General features: G+C 34.0%; 4 protein-coding genes across 5 annotated transcripts; 3 read left to right on the plus strand and 1 right to left on the minus strand.

The window, feature by feature from the left end:
• Positions 1-595: 595 nt before the first annotated feature.
• On the plus strand, positions 596-4,944 carry LOC105785985 (protein LAZ1). The gene is made up of 7 exons (XM_052634196.1): positions 596-1,137; positions 1,757-1,865; positions 2,796-2,980; positions 3,074-3,162; positions 3,503-3,764; positions 3,936-4,187; positions 4,259-4,944. Exons 1-7 carry the CDS (start codon positions 1,111-1,113, stop codon positions 4,583-4,585), a joined length of 1,251 nt encoding a protein of 416 aa, XP_052490156.1. The 5' UTR covers positions 596-1,110; the 3' UTR covers positions 4,586-4,944.
• A 441-nt stretch (positions 4,945-5,385) lies between these two features.
• LOC105785987 (ubiquinone biosynthesis O-methyltransferase, mitochondrial) lies at positions 5,386-13,849 on the plus strand. 2 transcript variants are annotated; one of them, XM_012612201.2, is made up of 11 exons: positions 5,386-5,622; positions 6,940-7,083; positions 8,485-8,726; positions 8,827-8,916; positions 9,064-9,142; positions 10,392-10,469; positions 11,391-11,439; positions 12,296-12,345; positions 12,601-12,750; positions 13,254-13,334; positions 13,430-13,849. In XM_012612201.2, the coding sequence occupies exons 3-11, from the start codon at positions 8,500-8,502 to the stop codon at positions 13,532-13,534; spliced, it is 909 nt and encodes a 302-aa protein (XP_012467655.1). In that variant the 5' UTR covers positions 5,386-5,622; positions 6,940-7,083; positions 8,485-8,499; the 3' UTR covers positions 13,535-13,849. The 2 variants fall into 2 exon arrangements, with proteins under 2 accessions (XP_012467655.1, XP_012467654.1); XM_012612200.2 differs by having other exon boundaries at positions 6,988-7,083.
• Positions 13,850-14,408: 559 nt separating this feature from the next.
• Positions 14,409-17,803, plus strand: LOC105785988 (SEC1 family transport protein SLY1-like). The gene is made up of 2 exons (XM_052634202.1): positions 14,409-15,232; positions 15,545-17,803. Exons 1-2 carry the CDS (start codon positions 15,202-15,204, stop codon positions 17,188-17,190), a joined length of 1,677 nt encoding a protein of 558 aa, XP_052490162.1. The 5' UTR covers positions 14,409-15,201; the 3' UTR covers positions 17,191-17,803.
• A 308-nt stretch (positions 17,804-18,111) lies between these two features.
• Positions 18,112-21,254, minus strand: LOC105785989 (G2/mitotic-specific cyclin-2). The gene is made up of 12 exons (XM_012612203.2): positions 21,103-21,254; positions 20,789-20,889; positions 20,432-20,570; positions 20,292-20,345; positions 20,124-20,169; positions 19,836-19,988; positions 19,623-19,742; positions 19,421-19,510; positions 19,011-19,232; positions 18,837-18,935; positions 18,549-18,727; positions 18,112-18,452 (listed from the first exon to the last, which is right to left on the minus strand). The coding sequence occupies exons 2-12, from the start codon at positions 20,835-20,837 to the stop codon at positions 18,314-18,316; spliced, it is 1,290 nt and encodes a 429-aa protein (XP_012467657.1). The 5' UTR covers positions 20,838-20,889; positions 21,103-21,254; the 3' UTR covers positions 18,112-18,313.
• Positions 21,255-22,256: the final 1,002 nt, after the last annotated feature.

Below are 22,256 nucleotides of genomic sequence, written 5' to 3' on the forward strand. Positions count from 1 at the left end.
ACTACACGTAACCCCTTCCCAACCCTTAAATAGAAGGATAATGGGTTTCAGCACACGAACTCACGTCCTCCTACACTTGCAACAATGTTGATGCCAATCGAGTTAAAACTCAATTGGCTTAATTCGACGATTTTAAATGTAAAGTTACTTTATAATTTATGGGCTGAAACATTATTGATGGTATGTTATATCCCTTCAAAAACATGAAGGCCTCCATGCAAGATGCTAAAAAATGGGTGGTATTCAAGTAAAGCAAAAAAACTAAACTTTTATTATCTCTCTTTGTTATTCTTAAAAAATTTTGGGTAAGTGAAATATAATATTTTGGTCGAATCGATTGGATTTAGTATCCATCAATATACTTTTCAAATAATTTTTTATAATATTTTTAAAATTTTATATGAACATATATAATTAATCAATTGTTATTGGACCATCTATCCAATCAACCAAATTGAATCGACACCAGCCCAATTTTTGAAACATAGGTGAAAAGTCGAAATTCTCTAAATTCTAAAGAGGCATTTACGTTTGGCAAAAAGAGAAGAGGCATTAAAGTAAAGTAACGGATAACGGTTAGAACCTGAACACGTGAGGGGTCCGTGCCAAAGCTTCATCTCTCATTCTGAGTCTCGACTCACTTTTGGCGTTTTTGGCCCCCCATGTTCAATCGATCAAAGCTTTTTCTTGTGCTTTCAAATTTCCGTTTCATTTCAATTAAAACCTTCCTTTTTTGAATTAAATGGAAAAGGCGATGATCGTTCTTTGATTTCTAACATTTTTATTTTAAATGAATTATGCTGATTATCATCAAATTGAGAGAAAGTGTAGTAGCAGATGAAGATTATAGATTATCTATTGGGCTATTCGCCTCCCATTTGGGCGACTTTTGTTGCTGGAGTTTTTTCAGTCATAACAATTTCCCTTTCGTTGTTTCTTATTTTCGAGCACCTTTCATCATACAAGAATCCTGAGGCAAGTTTTTGTGTTTTTCTTTTTTTCTAATTGAAATTTTCATTTTTTTTCTTATTTGGTTTTGCTTTTTTTTTTAAAAAAAATTCTGTGTTCTTGGATTGACAGGAGCAAAAGTTCTTGATCGGAGTTGTTCTTATGGTTCCTTGCTATTCTGTAGAATCGGTGAGTTTATTTGTATTAGTTGAATGGAAGCATTTGAATCTTACAGATACATATTTTATGTAATTCAGATCGTGACACTCCTAGTGTTTTGCATTAATTTCTTCTATATTGTTTGATTAAAATAAGAGTCTCTAATAATGTAAGGCTAAAATCATTATAAATTAAAATTTTTACAATGCTTGAAATTGTTGTTTATTGTTGCTCCATTTTCTGGACCGTTAGGTGATAGTTGGTTCTTTGGCGATATAATGGAATGCATGTCTGAGTGAATTCACTAGCTAAATGTTTTATGATCAATGCTGGAAACTTTTGCTTCTAAAGATGCTTGCAGTGGGAATTTTTGTTGTTAGACTCCTATGACTTCTTTTATGACTCTTTAACAGTCTGATCTGATGTTGCTAACATGCTTATTTGAAGCTATGAAGTTAATCTACATTGAAAGGTGTGGTTGTTAGTTGGATATGTTCGTTCATAAAAAAATTGACCTATATTCAACCTAGGTTACTATTTAAGTTTTGAGTATAGTTTTGGCACAGCATGCAACATGTTAATTTTGCACCATGCATCTGGTGTAATTATATGTTATTTTCAGTTTTACTAACCTGGATTATTTTAACAGTTTGTATCATTGGTGCATCCATCAATTAGTGTTGATTGTTCGATACTACGTGATTGCTATGAATCATTTGCGATGTATTGCTTTGGAAGATACCTTGTTGCTTGCTTGGGTATGTTCACTTCAAAGACCTTGAACTTCAAATAAAGATTTTATTTCTTATCTTTGGATCAGCCTTGCACGATATTTCATTTAGTTTACAGTTTCTGTGGTGACATTGTCGTTATTTGCTTTGCTTATGCCCTTGAATATGAATTTTGGACACCCAAATATTATTTTCAATGTCATTGAATAGTCATTTCAACACTTCGCTTTTTCATATCTTTACTGTTTTAGAATATATAGGTTCTTCTGATGTCTAACATACCATAATCATAATTCCCCTTAATGCACTAAAAGGAATATGCACTACTTTGTTAGTAAGCAAGGTACAGGATGTGATTTGCAGCTCTTCCCTTTAGCATTGATGACCAGCTCAAGGCTCGACATTGCACGTTCTACATGGTGGCCATAGGCTGTTTCAGTTACTAGCCAACAACTGGTTTTAGTTTTAAAGTTATTTGGTGCTAGCAATGTCTTGCATTGAGTTACTGATGACAAACATTTGAAATAACATGCCTTAAGAAGCACAACCATTGAGAAAAGGGATACGGTAAATATTTCATTAAAGAGATTTGAAAGAAGAATGGATAGTTCTGAACTTATGTCAAACTTATTTATACATGCTTTTTTTCTCTTCATGTATTTGACATTATGGATCTATTTGTCAGAATTCATAAATCAAAGCTAGTCCAAGATATATGAATTTATGGTTTATGGATCTTTCAAAGCTCTATCTTACAGGACACGCGTCAAAGTGCAGAAATAGTTTTTTGTGCTTTGACAGCACAGGTTAATTTTAAATATTTCATTTTGCATTGCTCTTCTCCCTTTTATTTTCTAATGCTCTTCATTTTTCGGCGTTAATATTGTTTATAGCTGTGGCTGATGTTGAGAAAATTTATTTTCTTATTGGAATCTTTCCTTCAATTTCTGCTTTAAGGTGGGGAAGAGAGGACAATTGCTTTCATGAGAAGACTGGGACGTGCAAGTTCTAAAACTCCACTATTGGGACACAGTTGTGAAAAAGGAACTATTAAGCACCCATTTCCTATGAAATATTTCCTAAAACCATGGAAACTTGGTCGATGGTTTTACCAAGTTGTCAAGTTCGGCATTGTTCAATATGTAAGTTCTCTTTAGCTTGAAGAAACTGAAATACTTATTTTTTATTTTGTTGTTGGTTTCCTTTTTTAATAGATTTGTATGCTTCCTTAACAGATGATAATCAAGATATTGACTGCTCTTTTAGCAGTAATTCTTGAAGCTTTTGGTGTGTATTGTGAAGGAGAATTCAACTGGGAATGTGGGTAAGATGATCTTAATGTAGAATGTTGCTGGTGATATTGAGGATTTTGTGTGATTTATCAGTAGAAAGACCTTTTTTTTCTGGTTAGAAGAAAGTAATTCTAAAAGATTGTGATCCACATTGATGCCTCTTTTGGTGCTTCACCCGTTAAGCAACAAGCCACCTAAAACCTAAACTTATGATGTTGTTTCACTTGTGAGCCCAAGTTTGTGTTTAAAATATTCTGGTATTCCATTGTTGCATTGAAAATGGTGAACATTCATTACTGAAACAGAAATATTTGAATGGCCCCTCTTAAGAAATTTCTCATTATCTTGGCAATTTGTTTCCTGATTGTGCAGATATCCTTATATGGCAGTGGTTCTCAATTTCAGTCAAACATGGGCTTTTTATTGTTTAGTTCAATTTTATACTGTTACAAAGGATGAACTGGCACCCATAAAACCATTGGCCAAGTTTTTGACTTTTAAATCAATTGTATTTTTGACTTGGTGGCAAGGTGTGGCGATTGCCCTTTTTTATGCTCTTGATCTGTTTAGACATCCAGTTACCGAAGGCTTGCATCTGAAGTCAAGTGTCCAAGACTTCATCATTTGTATAGAGGTAGATGTCTTCAATCACCAATGTATATCTTCTAGTTCGTACTTCGATTTATGATATGAAATGCAACTATGTAATAAATAAGCAGAAGATTTACCTATCCGTATGTAATCTCAAACAACTTGCAAATTCTAATACAGAACTTTGACATGTCATGGTATTCCTCCAGCGCAGATGGGCATTGCTTCTGTTGTTCACCTATACGTTTTCCCTTCCAAACCATATGAGCTAATGGGAGATCCCATTCCTGGAAGAGTTTCAGTCCTTGGAGACTATGCATGTGCTGATTGCGCTCCGGATCCTGATGAGATTAGGGAAAGTGAGCGACCCACAAAACTACGCTTACCGCAGCCTGACATAGAGGCTCGAAGTGGAATGACCATAAAAGAAAGTGTGAAGGACGTATTCATTGGTGGTGGTGAATATGTAAGGCCACTTTGTAAATGGAGATTAGTGGACATTATTACTAATGTTGAAACTGCTCTTTTGTTTTGCAGATCGTAAATGATGTAAAATTTACTGTAAACCAAGCAGTTGAGCCAGTTGAGAAGGGGATTACCAAGTTCAATGAGAAGCTGCACAAGATCAAAGACCGGAGAAAGACAAAGGATGATAGTTGCATTGCCACTGCCGAACCGAGGGTAATTCGTGGAATAGACGATCCCCTCTTAACTGGGAGCATGAGTGATAGTGCGGTAGCAAGGGGAAAGAAACATTGTAAAAAATCAGGAAGCACTACCAGTGCGGAAAGTGGAGACAGTAGCTGCTATCTAAACTCTGGCGGATATCTTATTAGGGGCCGTAGATGGGTCACAAAGGATTAAAAGCTTATATGAATTATTGTGGTTATATGATGAACTACAAACACACCTTGTGATGGCTTAAAATATAGTCATCTCCTACTCTTAGTTTCTGGACTGCTAGCTTGCTTCCCATGCCTAACAGCATTCATTATTTTCTGCCTAAGGCGGTTGAAGAACTTTTTTTTTTCTTTCACTTTCCTGAAATTTTAGAACCATTGTTCTATTTATAGTCCGTCTAGGCAAGTGTTTTCAGGTCGAATCAAGCTTGAGTAATGTCTGGAAATCATTGCCCAGGGAAAAAAGAGAGTTATAAACACATTAACAGCTGTTTTGTATTCTGGCTCTGAATATATATGTACGGTATTTGAGATCATTTTCCACATGGATCATCGTTTTCTTCCATATTTCTTGAAACTGTTTTTAATGTATATCTCAAGCTAGGAAAGGCTAAAAAGTGCCCAAATGATCTATAGTTTATACAATCAAGAAAAGTAAAGGTTGAAACCAAGTTCTTAGAAATTTCAATGCCTCCTTTGAATCTTTTAATTCAACCAAGACTTAATGTCTAATATTTTTAAATTATTATAAATATACTTATATTTTTATTATATAATAAATAATTATCAATAGACTAAGTAAAGATTTTTATTTAAGTTTTCAAATTTAAAATACATCATGCACAATTATATATATATATATGTGTAAGTATCTTAATACACTCATGTTTGGGAGTTTTAATCTAATCCTAATTGTATAAAAATAAAACTAAATTAACCATATAAGCTAAAGAAAAAAGTTATATTCGCCAAATAAACCGATTTTCCCAACTTTTCGAAAAAACGACTTATTACCAGTAATTTAGGCAAAAAAATAACGATGGAAAATTATTTTTTATTGAAGTTTTTAGTTCATTTTATTTTAGGGAAAAAATAAAAGAGGAAAAAGGGGTTGTCGCCCTACTAAAAAATTCTGTTCTCCCCAAGCTGAAGCAATACGTGAAGGTTTGTCGAAATCAAAGGTAGCAACTAGTGAGAACCCAAAGAAATCGAAGAATGTTGGTAAGATTAGTTTGAGTTCTTTAATTGTTTCCTTTCCTCTATCAGCTTCGGTATTGACTGGATTTTTGAGTACATACTCTCAATATCATTCACTCTTGCTTAAAATCAGTTTGGGTTTAGGGTTTTTACTGATATCGTTTGGGATTTTTTAAAAGGGGAGATGAGTTTACTGGGTTTTGATTTCGATTTTGATTGGGAATCAAGATGGTTTGAGCCAAAATCAAGACTATTTATTTAGTTTGGTTCTATACTCTTTTTAACATGGACTGCAGGTTGCAGTGTTTATCATAAAGTATAGCTCCCAACTTGGGCTACTGATGGAGTTTTAGCATGTTCAGCTACACTTGGCTCCACTTTCTGATAATTTTCACTCAAATCATGTCATGTTTTTGAGCGTTGTAATGTGCTTGTCAGTGTGTTAATCTGTCACTAATTATTTTCAACTTGTTCTGCTAACATAGTTTCTACTTTGAATGCTGTTTTGGTGTATACATATTCGCAGACACTGAGTAGTTATATGTTTCAAATTAGATGTAAGATAATTTCTTATCAATCTAATTACAGATGTAATTTGTTTCAAAAAAATGTTATCATGATATTTTTTTTTTTTTTTTGTTCTTTTAACTATCGCTAGTCTGTAGTCTGTGAAAGAAGATTGCAATTTCTGGTCACTTTCAGTCTAACCCGGATTTACTTAGTTAGTCGGGACTTGCTTCTTAGCGTGTAGTGGATCAACCAGGCTAGCTTTCCTGTAGTAGAGCGCGGGGGGAGTGACCATCAGGGCCTTGAATAGGGTGTGCCTTTTTTTCTGTACATTTTTTATGATTAGTACTCTTGAATGTACTATACAGTAGGTTCTCAGTGCCCTAAGATCCCAATCCCAGATCGAGTTCCAATCGCCGAATTGTTCTCAAGCGAATGGCTTTTACTCAACCTCAATTCATTCAGTTAGGACCTCCCTTTTAATCACTCAACCAATCAATTCCTACTTTAATTTTGGATCATTTTTACTTTTGAATTATTTTCAACCTTGGAGTGGTAATTTTAATTTTGTATTACTTTTAATGCCTTATTCACTCACTCAATCAGCTCCTATTTTAATTTCGATTATTTTTAATTTTGAATTATTTTCAACCTTCTTGGCAGTCCTGATTTGACTTGAGAATTCATTCTGAAATTTTCGCTTTCACCATCGTTGAATAAAGTCTCTCTCTAGCTTCCATGAAATATTAATTGTTTACTTTGTTAGTATTATTAGGACTGCAATTTAAAGACCAAAACTTTAATCAATCAGTATCTAATTATGTTTCATATCAGTTTTCCATGGTTGATATATGGAACGAAGATTAAGAAACTTTTTTCCAGATATGTATCAAGATTCAACTTAGTTTGAAATTATAAAAGCAAGTCCTTTTGTCAATTGAAGAAGAAGACAGAAGAATAGTGAGCAGAATCAGAAAGGTTGGTTGTTTTAATTTATTTTGGGTTGTTTTTTTAATAGTAAATTTAGTTTTTTTGTGGTTCATGAGCAAAATCAGAGATACCCTTTTTATAAATTTGGCTCCTTTTTAATTGTTTCCTCATTCCAGAATTATATCTAGGTATGCTGTCTTTTTTTTAAGTTTGTTTGGTTTGCATTATATTTAATAATTTGTTATATTGGATCTATAGGTATTATTTTTGTTCAATAAAGATTTGCCTCCTAAAGGAGGATGCTTTTCCAATTTTTTGTTATTGTTTGTGATTTTGCTCTTTAAATTTAACAAATTTTAAATCTTCTGGTTATGCTTTAATTAAAAATTGAGGCATGCTGTTTTTATGATGTAATAATGAAGAAATTCTTGTCAGTTTTAAGATCAAGAAGGTTTGATTTTGTTTTAGGATCATAGGAAAACATAGGAATGTAGGGAAAAATACCATTAAGGTTAAGAATTGAATTTAATATTGATCCAATCTTATCGGCTACAAATTAGTTTGCCACATCAACTAAAGTAAAAATATGAAGCAAAAAAAAAAAAAACAAAGCAAGTAAGACTTGATTGTATATATTTCTCTTTATCTGTATATACATATGTCTAATTACCTAAGTAGATTAAAAATTAGTATCTAATCACCTATCATATCAGCTTCCAGATCTGGTGGAATTTTCTGTAATATTTAGATTTTCCCTGATTTTTGTTTTAAGTAGATTAAAATTAGTATCTAATCACCTATCATATCAGCTTCCAGATCTGGTGGAATTTTCTGTAATATTTGGATTTTCCCTGATTTTTGGTTTTATAAAATATTTTTAATTTGAATGTTTACAAAAACTAGGAATTTCTAAAATTTTATAAATTTTCTTTTTTTAATTTACAGAAATTTTCACATTTTTGAATCTTTTATAAAAATTATAATTTTAAATAATTTATTGATGTGGCATATATGATAAAATAGTCCGGTCTGCATTTTAGTGCATGTACATCAGCAAATATCATTGACCATTGGTCAACTAACTGCCACATCTAATTCTGATTTATTTGATAAAGATTAAAAGCATTAGTCAACTACTGCCACATCTAATTCTGATTTATTTGATAAAGATTAAAAGATTAAGGTGGCAATAGGGAAAAAAAAGAATCAGTGCGAAATTCACAAAACAGTCAAATGTTAAGAGCAAAATTTGCAATTAGGCCTTTATTATTTTTTAAAGTAGCATAAAAAATTTGGACTTTTTGTTTTTATTTTTTTCAATATTCTTATTTGGAAATATATATAAAAATAAAAATTCATGGGCTTGATCCTAGTTGGCTAGCCTACTAATTGAAGTTAAATGTCTAACTTATACCCTAGACCCTAAGCCTCTCTTCCTGGCTCCTGCAGATACCTATTTTTGTAATGGCTTCTTCAATGTTCCTAGCCCAACGTCGGTGGTTCCTTTCCCTTCCAAGAAACCTTTCCAATGCTCGGTTCTTCTCTGCTTTACCTTCTGAACACCCTGTTTCTGTTTCTGGACCTCAAAACAATGTTGGCCCTGAATCTAACAAGTTCGAAAAGGCTTCTTCAGCTCCCTCTTCGTTGAAGGAACCTGAACTCGCCAAGTTCTCTGCAATTGCCGATACTTGGTCAGAAAAAAATTTGGGATTATTTCAGTTCTATTCAACAAAGACTTTGAAATGCTCTAAGATGTTGCTTTTTTTTTTTTAACTTTTTTATTATGTGCAGGTGGGATTCTGAAGGACCATTTAAACCATTGCATAAAATGAATCCTACCAGGCTCGCTTTTTTACGCTCTACTCTTTGTCGACATTTCCGGTATATATCACTTGTGTTTCAAAAAGACAGAATCTTTTACTAGCTGAACTTGTTTTGTAACTGTGTTTTGGAATACTGATTTCGACATTTATGGATTTTTCAATTTAATCCCTAATTGCATTCGTTTGTGCATGTTTGTTATTGTAGAAAGGATCCTCTCTCTGCTAGGCCCTTTGAAGGACTAAGGTTTATCGATGTCGGTTGCGGTGGTGGTATTCTGTCAGAGGTATTTACACATGTCTGCCACTGGAATTCATTTTTCTTATAATTAATATTCTTTCATGCTTAACATCATTAAATCTGGAAGAGCATCAATTTCTAGTTGGTCCCTGCCTTGTTCATTGAAAAGCTACAACGAGCACTCACATAAAATCTTGTTGGCATTCTCATTAAATGACATCTCTATTTGTTACTTAAGATTTCTTGAAAATCTAGTGTTTAGTGCCTTTTTATTGAATGGGCTACTGTAAGCAATTAATCCTCGTTAGGCATTTGACTGTTTTACATTACTTCCATTCATTGGTAATCTAGATTTCAGGAAATCTATGGAAGAATCGGTTAGCATAACCCTATAACAATATGATATTATGAGGTTCTCTATTGTCTTTTAAATTTGCACTTGGTTAACTATTGAGGATCAAGACGAGCTTGGGCATAGAGCAGTGGAAATGGTTGATTGGTCAACTAATTTGGGAAAAAGAAAAGGTTAATACCCAAATAAGCTAGTGATCTTTTACTACGTGGAACTAAGGCAAGTTTTTCTTTTTCCAATGTGATTATACCTATTAAATTTAAAAATGGCTGAATATAATTCAATTCAAAAACTATTAAAACAGCATCTCTTTAGTATTTGTCATCCAACTCAACTAAGTTTAGAAACACTTTTTCTATGGATACATAAATCATCCAACAGATGTGTAATATTTTGTAATGTCAAGGTTCTCATTATAGTCAAATGAAGTCCATGGTCTTTAATTCCATGCAATAAAAGATCAAAAGCATTTTTTTTTTTTACTCTTAGTGAAGTTAGGTATTTGGACATTATCCCCAAAGAGGTAACATGGAAACCATAAAGATGACTGGGAAACCTACTATATATTTTCAGGTGTTATCAGAAAAGAATATTCTTTTTGTAGCTATTATATTTGATTTGACTATGTTAAGGTTCAAGAAATATTGATCTAAATGCTTTTTTTCATTTTCCTTTTAAATTTATATTCTTTTGAGGAGTTTGTGCAGAATTTCAGATAGTTCCATCTACTTACGAAAACATCAAGCATCTGAGTAGGAAAATAACCTTTTTAAATTTCATATATTTATTAATGGATGCTATGATGCTTTATTCCACTTTTCTTTGTTTTTTCTTTCTTTCCTTTTTCCCTTTTTGCTTTTTTCTCCTAGTAGACATTGGTACAAACTTCTAAAGTTAGATCTGCTATTTTGTTGGTATCTATAATGTTCCTTTATCTTCTCAGCCGCTGGCTCGAATGGGAGCAACTGTCACTGGAATTGATGCAATAGAGAAAAACATCAAGATTGCCCGTCTTCATGCTGTATGTTATTTTCTTTTCAACCATTTCATGATATGTTGATGGTGTTATTTTTTGTACATGCAAGTGTAGTCTTTCATAATTTTCTTATTACTAGAAATATTCCAGTTTTTGGAGCATTATTTCTTCCATTCATGTTAGCCTGAGCATGTCTACATCTTAGGTTGATTTTAGTTATTACTGCACATGGGGTTGTAAGAAAAGATTATTATTTGCTTATTTAATGATAACTCCATTTTAGGTCTATGGTTTTGAAGATATTGTGTTGGCTCAAGGCTTTCTACTTGTCTTTGAAAGAATAAGGTCAAATAAGATTCTGTTACTTTATCAGGCATGACTTACTTTATATGAAAACTTCTTGAAATGGAAAGCTCTTAACTGGTTCTACCGTGGCAGAACTAGCTAGTTAGGTAGGTGAGTGGATATATGTTGAGTATTTTTCATGTAAAGAAGTCTTCAAGTTTTAAGCAACAGGTTTATACTCAATAATCAAATCATTCTAGCTTTTCCACAATATCTGAAATATTTTCCTAGTTGTTTTCAATTTATAAAATCATCCTAAACAAATTAATGGTTTCCTACCTTGTCTATCTGTGTCTTTCATTCATTCATTCCTATCATTCATTTAGTTTCTTTTGAAATAAATAGCTGGACCCATCATTTGAAAGCCTCCCTCTTAGAACTGTTACTTCTTAAGCAAGCAGAGTGTGACTTGAGTTCTCTTTCCAGCAATAATTTGGCATATGTTATCATTTATATATATTTGCTTCCTGCTACAAATTTTTTAAGATGAATCTTTTGTACCTGAATACTATTGCACCGAATTACAAGTCTAAAAGTTTACAGTTCTGAGTGCCTGTAACTCATTCATATTATTGTGTTCTAGACTTGAACTTGGATTTTATGATATACCTTCCTCTACAGAATTTGGATCCAACAACTTCAACTATTGAATACTGTTGTACAACAGCAGGTACATTCTAAGCTTAATTCTTCTGTAGGTTAATCTCTCTGCTAATCTAGATCTATAATTAGTTAAATGAGCGTTGCTTTCTGTTCTTTTTCAAACTTTTAAACCTTTTGAGATGGTGATGTTTCTGGATGAGTGGAATGTGAATGTGGAGGACATCAGGACAAACTACTTGTTGGGCTGCGTCTCTGACACTGAATCGGGTTGAAATGTGAATGAGAACATGCAGCCAAATTTAGTAGTAGTTCTCATGGAAATAAAATCATCATATGATAGAACTGCCATATGTAAAATTCTCTCAAAGTAGCCCTCTACTAGGAACTTGATGTTGTTGGATAAACTGTCGGAGCAAATAACCTGAAAAATTTACAATTGAAAAAAGGATAAATGCTAGCTGAGTTTTCTGTAGCCGGGATTTTTTACTCAAATTTACCAGAACTGTAATAAATTTCTTTGGTTAGTGGTGAACATTAGATTTCTTGGGATCAGTATTCCATCAATGTGATCTCTTCAGCGCTCTCTTCCCCTCTTACTACATATTTTCTGTGTGAAACCCATAAATACAGCTATTGCTGAACTCTTTGGTAACTTCTTTTTCCCCTCTTTTCATCTGAAAGATATTGAAGACAATTGAAATCATAACCATTTTCTTCTTGATGTCTGTGATGGATATATGTTCTTTTGTATCTATAAATGCTTGCCACTATAATTGATTGGTGAACTTTGATAACTGTCACAACATTGACAATTTGGATTGGTTAAACAATGATACGGAACTCTTTGAGTTTTCTGTCCTTTCCTGAGTTTTTTTGTTGTTTATTTTTAGTGATAGCTTACGTGGATACATTTTCATGAACAGAAAAGCTGGTTGAAGAGCAGAGAAAGTTTGACGCAGTGATTGCTTTAGAGGTATGCACTCTTTGGACAACTACGTCTCTCTCTCACTCCCTCCATTTGTCTCTATTGGTTGTTTAAAGACTGCTACATTTTTTATTTTGGTGTAATAATGATGCACTCATTACTGCTAAGAGCATTTTTATGGACTATTCAAGATTCAAGTTATCTAGCGTTTCACATACCTTGGTCATTTGCTAATTCTTTATATACTTTTCGTTGTAAATTTGTGTTGTTTTTTTTTTGGTAAATTATTAACTTTTACTTAAGGTGATTGAGCACGTAGCAGATGCTGCTGAATTCTGCAAGTCTCTCTCAGCATTAACTGCTCATGAAGGAGCAACTGTTGTTTCAACAATTAACCGCTCTATGAGATCATATGCAACTGCCATTGTTGCAGCAGAATACCTGCTACAGTGGGTATGATTCTGTCAATACCAACACTTTATTTATTTTTCTATTTCGATATGTAATTATGTATCTGTTCTATACAAATGCCTTGTAGAGATTTAACCCTTACTTTTAGGATTTCTTTTCGTATTCACATCTTGTTTGAAATTTGATCTAATTGGGATCTTATTTCCATACTTTTTCACATCTACATTTTTTAATTCATAGGCTAAAATGTTGAACATGGGTTTGAAGTTTTGTCTACACAATATTACAAATATAAAATTCCAATGAAATAGTATTGTTCAGAACTTGGATTCAGTGTCCTTCAAATCATGTAGGGGACCTTGTATTGAAACAGATTAGCATTGTAAGGAGAAATTGACATGTGAATACATGTGTAGCTATTGTCCCTGAAACTAGCTAAGATTACCTCCAAAAAGAAAATAGAAACCATTCCTTTTTTTATAATTTTAAAAAACAGTTAGTTCTAAGATATGCTTTGTAACTCAATGTCTGTCGATTCTATGCAGCTACCTAAAGGTACACATCAATGGTCGAGTTTCCTGACCCCAGAAGAACTCACCATGATTCTAAAACGTGCAGGGGTTGATGTAAGCAAACCAAGCAATCCCTTTGATATCTGAAACTGAACTAACCATTGTGCGTTATGACTAACCTCTGCGCTGCTGAATTGTTGGGTGAATAGGTGAAAGAGATGGCGGGATTTGTGTACAACCCTTTAACAGGGAGATGGTCACTATCGGATGATATTAGTGTAAATTTTATTGCTTATGGTACTAAGGAAAAGTAATGAAGAATAGGGTTGTTGAGGTGTGCCAGACTGGAACAACGTAGCGCCGCAAATTCGTTTTGAGTGAGCCTCATTTGATGAGGCACACATCTAGTGCGCCCACTCTCCCTTTTTGAAAGATGGTATGCGCATAATGAAGTTTTTTTTTTTTTTTATTAAATCACATGGTTGGAGTTCTCTAATGTATCTTTATTTTTTGATTTGTTGTATTGTCAAACTTTCGATTTTGTTTGTAATGTTTTTGAGTATTTAACAATAAACATGCGACTATAAGGAAATATTCAAATATTCGAAATAGGTGCAGATCTTGGTGGATTTCCTTGTGTCAAGCTAATATTTAAAGTCAATGACATTTTAATGATGGAAAACAATATAACTATGTTGTAGACTAGAACGGCTCGATTTTCCATGAAAGATTCGATAGAAGTAGTCTATGTTTTAGGAATTAAGATTTATAGAGATAGATTAAAAAGGTTGCTTGGACTCTCGCAATCTATCTTACGCATAGAAGATGCTACAATGGTTTGACATTGAATCAAATCAAAGAATGTAGGTGAAAACATCTTTGGCAAGTGTCACCGGTGGATGAAAGCTCACGACGAATGTTCACGGAATATTTTATGGATGTCAACTAATGAGTTGACTCTATTCATGGAAAATATAAAAAAAGTTCATCTACTTGAAGCTTATTGATTAGTAAAATATCTAAATGTATAGACTGTAATTCAGGAAATTCAATTATAAATAGAGACTTTCTCTTCATTTGTAGTCACTTAATCGTAATTTATTTAAAATATTTTATATGCATTGTTTTTTTTGTGACATTTTTTATTTTTTGCTGCTTTTCTTCTTTGGGGTTTGTTTTCGTGTCAATAAATCATTTAAAGTGGCACAACTTACCAGACTAACAATCACATTCCACTGAGGAAGCATAAAGGGATACTGGATTGAATTTCCTAGCACCTGCTCCTCTAAAGCGATGAAGTTGGGATCAGAGGTAAGGGTAGTTCTTTCACACAAGTGACCTAAGAATGCTTGTAGTAACAACTGATGGTTCCCTAACATGCTTTGTTATTGATGTTTGTGTCGAAACAGTGCTACTTTTTGGATTAGAAATTTTACTCACAGTCATGGCTACTAGTAGCGAAAGGTCCTGCACCCCTTCTTCCAAACTTCATACCTCTATGACTGTAAAACAAGCAGTGCATAAACTTGGGTTATATCGCAAGAATGTTTCTTTCATTACTAAAGACAAGAGTAAGCTTCATACGATTTCAATTAACCCTTGGGCACTTTCCCTTTAATATTTCTATTAAACTAAACATCACTTCTACTTAATCTAAATCAATTTTCACTTATATTTCAATCGCATAAACATTTAACTTATTATCAACCGACAGATCTTGTAAAAAATATACCAATGAAGCATGACAATCAAAGTGAGTCAACGATTAATCAATTCAAATTTTTAAAAAGAAATTATAAACATTTCATTTCTAAAATGTTATAAAAAAAACAAACAAAATAATTAATCAATGTATCAATGATAAATTATAGATGGATCAACTCCAATCCACATGAATGTCATATTGACAAAATAAGATATCACCAAATGGATGCAACAAAATTGAGACTTGTACTCAAAGAGCTCAGTTTTCCAGTCTCCTATGGCTCTCAATCTTCGCCAGAAACAAACAGGTAATTTTCTGTTTTGATCTCTCTTCTTCCGTTTCCCCTAAATTACCAGTACCCCCATTCCATTTCTCTTTCTAGATTTCATGTAAATGCAGTTGCATCGAACTCTCATTTTGACCCTGTTACAATTTTGTTAACTTTGATATGTTCTTTGAATGTGAATCTATCAAAGTAGCGTTATTCTACCGATTTTTTTGTTAAATTTTATAACCTTTCGGATTTAGTTTCGTCTGATTCTTCCTTTACTGGGCGGTTGAATTTGATCTGTCATTTTGGAGCTTTGATCGTATTGGCTGTTTTGGTTTGCTTTTACAGAATGTATAATCCGAATGCTTAATCTGAATCAACCTGTGAATTCCACTGGAACTGCTAATGATGAGGTTTACAAGATTTTGATTTATGACAAATTTTGTCAGAATATACTGTCCCCTTTGATACATGTCAAGGATCTTCGAAAACACGGTGTTACACTATACTTCCTTATTGACAAAGATCGAAAACCTGTCCATGATGTACCAGCTGTCTACTTTGTTCAGCCTAATCAATCTAATATCCAGAGAATCGTAGCCGATGCTTCGCGTTCTCTCTATGATAGTTTCCATTTGAATTTCTCTGCGTCTATACCAAGGCCGCTTTTGGAGGATCTGGCTTCTGGGACTTTGAATTCAGATTCAATCCATAAGATTTCGAAGGTTCATGATCAGTATTTGGAATTCGTGTCATTGGAGGATAATTTGTTCTCATTGTCCCAGAAGTCTACGTATGTGCAATTGAATGATCCATCAGCAGGGGATAAAGAGATCGAGGATATTATAGAGAGGATTGTTAGTGGATTATTTTGTGTTTTGGCTACACTGGCTGTGGTTCCCATAATAAGATACCCGCGCAGTGGACCGGCAGAGATGGTTGCTTTGGCATTGGATCAGAAGTTGAGGGATCATTTGTTGTCAAAGAACAATTTGTTTTCTGAAAGTGGGAGTTTTGCGAGCTCATTTCAGCGTCCGATTTTGTGTATGTTTGATAGGAACTTCGAGTTGTCGGCTGCCATACAACATGATTTTAGGTACTGCCCACTTGTACATGATATTCTTAGATTGAAGCTTAATAGGTTGAGTGTGCCAGGAGAGAAAGGTAGAATGAAATCATACGAGCTGGATAGGTCAGACCCATTTTGGATGGCGAATGGATCATTGGAATTCCCTGAAGTTGCTGTTGAGATTGAAACCCAGTTGAACACATATAAGAAAGATGTTGATGAGGTGAATAGAACTGGTGGGACTGCAGGAGCAGAGTTTGACGGGACAGACTTGATTGGGAACACGAAGCACTTAATGAAAGCAGTGAACTCCCTGCCTGAACTGACCGAACGGAAGCAGGTCATTGATAAACACACAAACATTGCAACAGTGCTCTTGGGTGAAATAAAGGAGAGATCTCTTGACTCTTATGTAAAGAAGGAGAATGATATGATGCTGAGAGGTGGCATTTACCGAAATGAGTTGCTGGCTGTACTTAAGGGAAAAGGTACCAAGATGGATAAGCTGCGTTTTGCTATAATGTATATTATCTCTTCCGAAACCATTAATCCAGCAGAAGCAGAAGCAGTGGAAGCAGCAATAGTAGAATCTGAGGTTAATACAAGTGCATTTCAGTATGTAAAGAAGATCAAGACATTGAATGTTTCATTGGCGTCTGCAAATTCTGCTAGTAGAAATAACATTGTTGATTGGGCTGAGAAGCTCTATGGCCAGTCAATTAGTGCTGTCACGGCAGGTGTGAAGAACCTATTATCTAGTGATAGACAGTTGGCTTTGACCAGGACTGTGGAAGCATTGATGGAGGGGAAACCAAACCCTGAAATTGATTCTTACCTTGTATTTGATCCTCGTGCCCCTAAATCGAGCTCTGGAACTAGTAGTAGCCATCTGAAAGGACCCTTTAAAAAGCTATTGTGTTCATGATTGGTGGTGGAAGTTTAGGGGAGTATGGCAGCTTGTAAGACCTTGTCCAGCATCAGCAACCTGTCAAGCATATTATATATGGAACAACAGAAATTTTAACCGGAATGGAGTTTGTTGAGCAACTCTCACTGTTGGGGCAGAAGATGGGATTGGGCAATTCTGTTGCTACTTCTTCAGCAAGCCATTAATGCAGCCTGTTGTTTAATTTGCAGAGCCTACAATTCGCTGGTCAAGTGCATAAAGAAGGCAGCATCATGCAAAATGGGGATAACATGCCATGTTACCAAGTAAACGCAGATCCGAAGGTGATTATCTGAGCATCCATGCCTTAATTTTCAGAGCCTACAATTCGCTGGTCAAGTGCATAAAGAAGGCAGCATCATGCAAAATGGAGATAACATGCCATGTTACCAAGTAAACGCAGATCCGAAGGTGATTATCTGAGCACCCATGCCTTATTTTTTCTTGCTGGTTTCAATCGTGATTTGAACCTTCAACTAACTAGAAGAACATATATTTTTGTTCCATTACAGTGAGTTTAACATGATTCATTTGTGTAATTTTGTAATTGTATTCTTGGAAAAATGTCAGGAACTACGTATTGTGCGTTTAACATGATTCATTTGTGTAATTTCTTTCCTGATTGGTGGTGTGAATGCACATGCTCATGGTTATGGCAATAAATTTTGATTACTGGATTGGATCAACAAAATCATTTGTCTCAATAAAATCCATTTTTGGACACGACAATAATTTATATTCTCAAACAATATATCAGCTCTAGATTAGCAAATCACTGATTATATTTCCCTTCTGACAAGGAGAAGAAATCACAGAATCAATTCACAGTATCCTTTAGACTCCTTTTATGTTTGAATTTATTATGCAAAAATATAAGTCACAAATTAAATTTGAAGGCAATTAAGAGTAACACGAATGATTTTCAAAGATTAGTCTCCAATATACAAGACCAAAATAACAGAACACAGAGTATGAACATATGATATAAAAAGAACTCATCTTCTGTTTCTAGGTGTTGCTAAATTTTGCAACTGGAAATTCCTTAGTCGAGATTAGATACTTAAAAAGTAGTCAACCCATGAACCGTCATCAAGCAGTTGTGTCAGGGATCTAGGAGAAATAGTGCTGGTTCAGTTTTTGCTGCATATCCAAACTTGTATGAACTATACTTTCTATGTACTCCCTTGAGTTTTCCGGATCCTGCTTTCTGATGGTAAGTAACCATCAACTTTGAACATTCCCTGTTGACATGCATGACAAAAGCATCCTTCATTAGTGTTCTACACAAAGGTCAAATAAAGCTAGGAAAGCCTAGCAATCCAAATATAATAACTTACAACAGCTGATCTTCTGTGTATTTAGTATGCCACTCACTGGTCTTTGTCCAGTTCTTGAACCGGAAAAGACTGCACTGTGCTGTGTAAATTGCTGCAGCAGCTAGCAGAGATGGCTGAAACTTGAGCATTTCATATTCAACCATGCACAACTCAATCAGGAAGAACGAGAGAAATTCAAGCTGGTATGCCACAGGGTAATGTATATATCTTATCAGTTTTTTTTTCCTTGTGTGAGGCTTAACTAACAAAAAAGGTTTAACAAACAGTAATCCATTATGAATTATCTACCTTTTTCTCAGATTGGGCTGCCTTGAGAAATCTCCTCATGAAAACATATGGAGTTGGCACAGACATGTGGAATTGTAAAGTGTTCACCATTAATTTCTCCTAGAAACATAGAGATTACTATTAAATATGTCTAGAGAAATGCAAGGAAAATACAGGACTGCTGTAGGAAATTACCATATCTAGAACATCCTTCCTGGTATATGCTTTATCTGAAATCAGAACAAAGTCCTCCACTATTGGGACAGAAACTTCCTCATACTTGCATGCTAATAACATGGCTGTCATGCCAACCAATTGAAGCTTCTTTCGGATCACAGTGCAACGCTCTAAGAATCTGTCTATGAGATTGATTGTAAGGAGCAATGTTTCTTCCATAAGATCAAATTTGTAGTGAACCTGCTCAAAATGATATTGTTAGTAATCTCTAGACATACCTTGAACAACAATTAAGTACAAATTTTTCAAGTCAATAGTAGTAGCACATCTTTCCAATGAGACAGTTCTACTGCATGCAAAGTATATTCTTGATTGCTGCACCCTAATTGCCTTGAGGAAAAAGAAAACAAACTAAGGTTAGACCATACCTCAATGAGCCAATCAATGAGGATGGCCCTCATCTTCTCATTGATGTCAAATTGCCTGTCCATGTAATTTGGAGAAACACAGGAAGAAACCTGCACAAATGAACCCTAAATAAGTAACTCAAAAGACCAATAATTCCAAAGAATGTTTCTCCACCTACTCTGCCATAAATTGCCTCATTGGCAAATTTAAATCAAAGCTTACCTCAGTTTTCTTGTAGTAAGCATAGATGTCATCTACATACTCAACAACTGCAAGTGGATCTTTTGAATCACTGCAGTCAATATCAATGATAGAGTTCTCCATATCTTCCATTTCAATGTCCTATATATTGTTCAATATAAAGATGATGTAGTAATCATGCTGCTTTGCCTTCCCAAAAAATAACCATTTTCAATAGTTAATAAATACACATACCATTTCATCAGTTTCATCTAAGACTGCCTCTGTGTGTTTCACAAACATAGGGAGTGTAACATCATTACCCTCCCCACACTGTTCCACATCAACGGTTTCGAAATCGTCTAGACCACCGGGCTTCACTGTCAACTCACTTTGGTTCTTAGCTTCCTACAATACATTCAATCCAACAATTTCTATTTAGTTTCCTATGGTTTTGGTTTCTACAGTGATTTGAAGTTGCTTAACAAATAGTTTAATGGAAATCATAAAGCTTCCACAATATGTGGTCAGTGTAGATAGTACTTCTAGGAAGTGATGCTGGTTGCTAACCCTTTCAACAGCCAAACTCCTAAACATATAAAAAAGAAATTTTAAGTTTTTGAAGCAAAATTTACCCAAAAAAAAAAAAAACAAAGAGGTCAAAGCATAAAGGACAGAAAAGCAAAAAACAAAGAGCCAACTAGATAGAACCTAGTGTCTGATCTTTGTTCCAGAGCTGATTTCTTATTGCAAATTTCATCTTTCCTGTGTAAGACACAACTCAAGTCAATCCCAAGATGTACAAAGAAAACTGTAATAATGGAGCTTGGAATTTTGACAGTTGAAAGTACCCTGGAAGTTCTCTTTTATTAACCACACCAGAGTGGTGGAGTGAAGCTCCTATAATGTTCTGATTGATGCTACTCAGTGCCCTTCTTTGATTTTGTTCCATGTCCTTTACCATCTTGGCACCACCCATTCTCTGCCCATCTTTCAGTTTACAAAAGATTCCAATAAGAACAAAAGGGAAAAAAATATTCATGAAAAATGGAACAAGTGTACAGGTAGTGTAGAGTAGCAAGGAGCTCGATGTCCCTTATGCAAGGTCTCGAGTTCCTGCATTGAGAGAATTTGAACCTACAAATGGGATCCGACCTAACTCCACTCTGGACTTAGTCAGGACTGATCATATGATAAAAGAGACTTACCATTTGGTGCTGCAATTGAACCTGGATTGTTCTCCTTTGATCTTCTCATTCTTTTGTTCTTTTGTTTTTCTTTAAGACTAAAAAACCCCACTTCCAAGACCCTTCAAGAGAACCAAGAATATCAAACAAACTTTAGATTCATTGGAAAAAAACACCCATTTTCTAAAAGAATTAAATGGAAGAAAAAATAAAGAAAACTAAGCTAACTTGATCACCTCCAATTAAACGAAACTGTAAAATCATGAATTTTTCAAACTAAAACAAATCCTTAATTTTGATATTGAAAACAAAAAAGAAGGGGAGACGAGACAAACCCCCAGTGATTAAGCCTTGTATCTCTCTCTTTATCTCTGTTTGATGAAAAGGAAAGGAAAAGAATTAGGAAAGAGCCAACAAGTGGTGTGTGTTTTTGCACATTGATCCTTCTTTTTATTTGAAACCTCAACGGCTAGTAAATGGTTACCGTTGGATGTAAATAAAATTGAAAAAAAAAAGTCACGATGGTTCATTGGACTATTAAAATTACGCCACGTTGTTAAAAGCCTTTTCGGCTAAGTGGGGTCTGGATCGAACCCAGGAGCTTAATATCGAGCCCTGCTTACGCTCTTCTCCACTATAAAAGAGCTGAGAAGTCGGTTTTTGTCAAATTATCACTTTCGTCCCTTTACTATGTTCATGTTTGAGATAGGTCCCTATACTTTATGGCAATATCTGGGTTTTGGACTTTTGGTTCACTCGGCCCCTCGTGTCTTTTAAGGTTCGAAAATGTTTTTAATATAATGAATTAGAAAAATTATTGTTTTTATTTTTATATTTATAAAATTAAAACTAAATAAAAACATATTTATTATTTAAGTCCAACTTCACCAAATTTATCAAAAGTCTCATCTGATTCCAATCTAAATTCCGTTGAATGAGATCGATAATTCAATTTAATTGAATCCCTGGATTAAACCAATAATATGATTTTTGGATAGGTTTAATTTCGCATAATTATTTATGTGGCTCTCTAATTTTATTAAAAAAATCATTTTAGCCCCCATTTGATTTTTCACATCTTTTAGCTTTTGAACTAGCATTTTTTGTTAAATCATCTCAAAATTGATGGAAAAGTTAACGTTTTTTTTTTTACTTTGCCGATGTGGCATAAACGTGGATGACACATCAAGATTTAATTAAATTTTAAAAATATAGAAAAATATAGAAAATAAAAATCATTAAATTATTTAAAAAGTATAAAATATTTTAAAAATTTTAATTAAATGTTGACATGTTATGTTAGCAAAGTTATCGTTAACTTTTCATCTAGTTTGAATGATTGAACAAAAAATATATGTTCAAAAACTAAAAGAGACGAAAAATTAAATAAAATGTTAAAATATATTTTTAATTGAATTAAGTAATTTTATTTGTGCGTTGTTCAACAAATTTATGAGATTAGAATTTAGAGGAACAAAAAATGTCTAAA

This window comes from Gossypium raimondii, chromosome 1, assembly GCF_025698545.1.
Source record: "Gossypium raimondii isolate GPD5lz chromosome 1, ASM2569854v1, whole genome shotgun sequence".
Classification (NCBI taxonomy): Eukaryota; Viridiplantae; Streptophyta; class Magnoliopsida; order Malvales; family Malvaceae; genus Gossypium; species Gossypium raimondii.

Bases quoted from the DNA above. Each gene is read 5' to 3' on its own strand.
- LOC105785987 (XM_012612201.2), top strand. From the start codon at position 8,500: ATGGCTTCTTCAATGTTCCTAGCCCAACGTCGGTGGTTCCTTTCCCTT. The intron at 9,143-10,391 runs GTATTTACACAT...TTATCTTCTCAG, and splicing joins GTGGTGGTATTCTGTCAGAG to CCGCTGGCTCGAATGGGAGC. The intron at 10,470-11,390 runs GTATGTTATTTT...CTTCCTCTACAG, and splicing joins AGATTGCCCGTCTTCATGCT to AATTTGGATCCAACAACTTC.
- LOC105785985 (XM_052634196.1), top strand. From the start codon at position 1,111: ATGGTTCCTTGCTATTCTGTAGAATCG. The intron at 1,138-1,756 runs GTGAGTTTATTT...TTATTTTAACAG, and splicing joins CTTGCTATTCTGTAGAATCG to TTTGTATCATTGGTGCATCC. The intron at 3,163-3,502 runs GTAAGATGATCT...CTGATTGTGCAG, and splicing joins GAATTCAACTGGGAATGTGG to ATATCCTTATATGGCAGTGG.
- LOC105785989 (XM_012612203.2), bottom strand. From the start codon at position 20,837: ATGAGAAGATCAAAGGAGAACAATCCAGGTTCAATTGCAGCACCAAAT. The intron at 20,170-20,291 runs GTTCTATCTAGT...TTATATGTTTAG, and splicing joins GAACAAAGATCAGACACTAG to GAGTTTGGCTGTTGAAAGGG. The intron at 19,989-20,123 runs GTACTATCTACA...AATGTATTGTAG, and splicing joins ACCAGCATCACTTCCTAGAA to GAAGCTAAGAACCAAAGTGA.
- LOC105785988 (XM_052634202.1), top strand. From the start codon at position 15,202: ATGGCTCTCAATCTTCGCCAGAAACAAACAG. The intron at 15,233-15,544 runs GTAATTTTCTGT...TTGCTTTTACAG, and splicing joins TCTTCGCCAGAAACAAACAG to AATGTATAATCCGAATGCTT.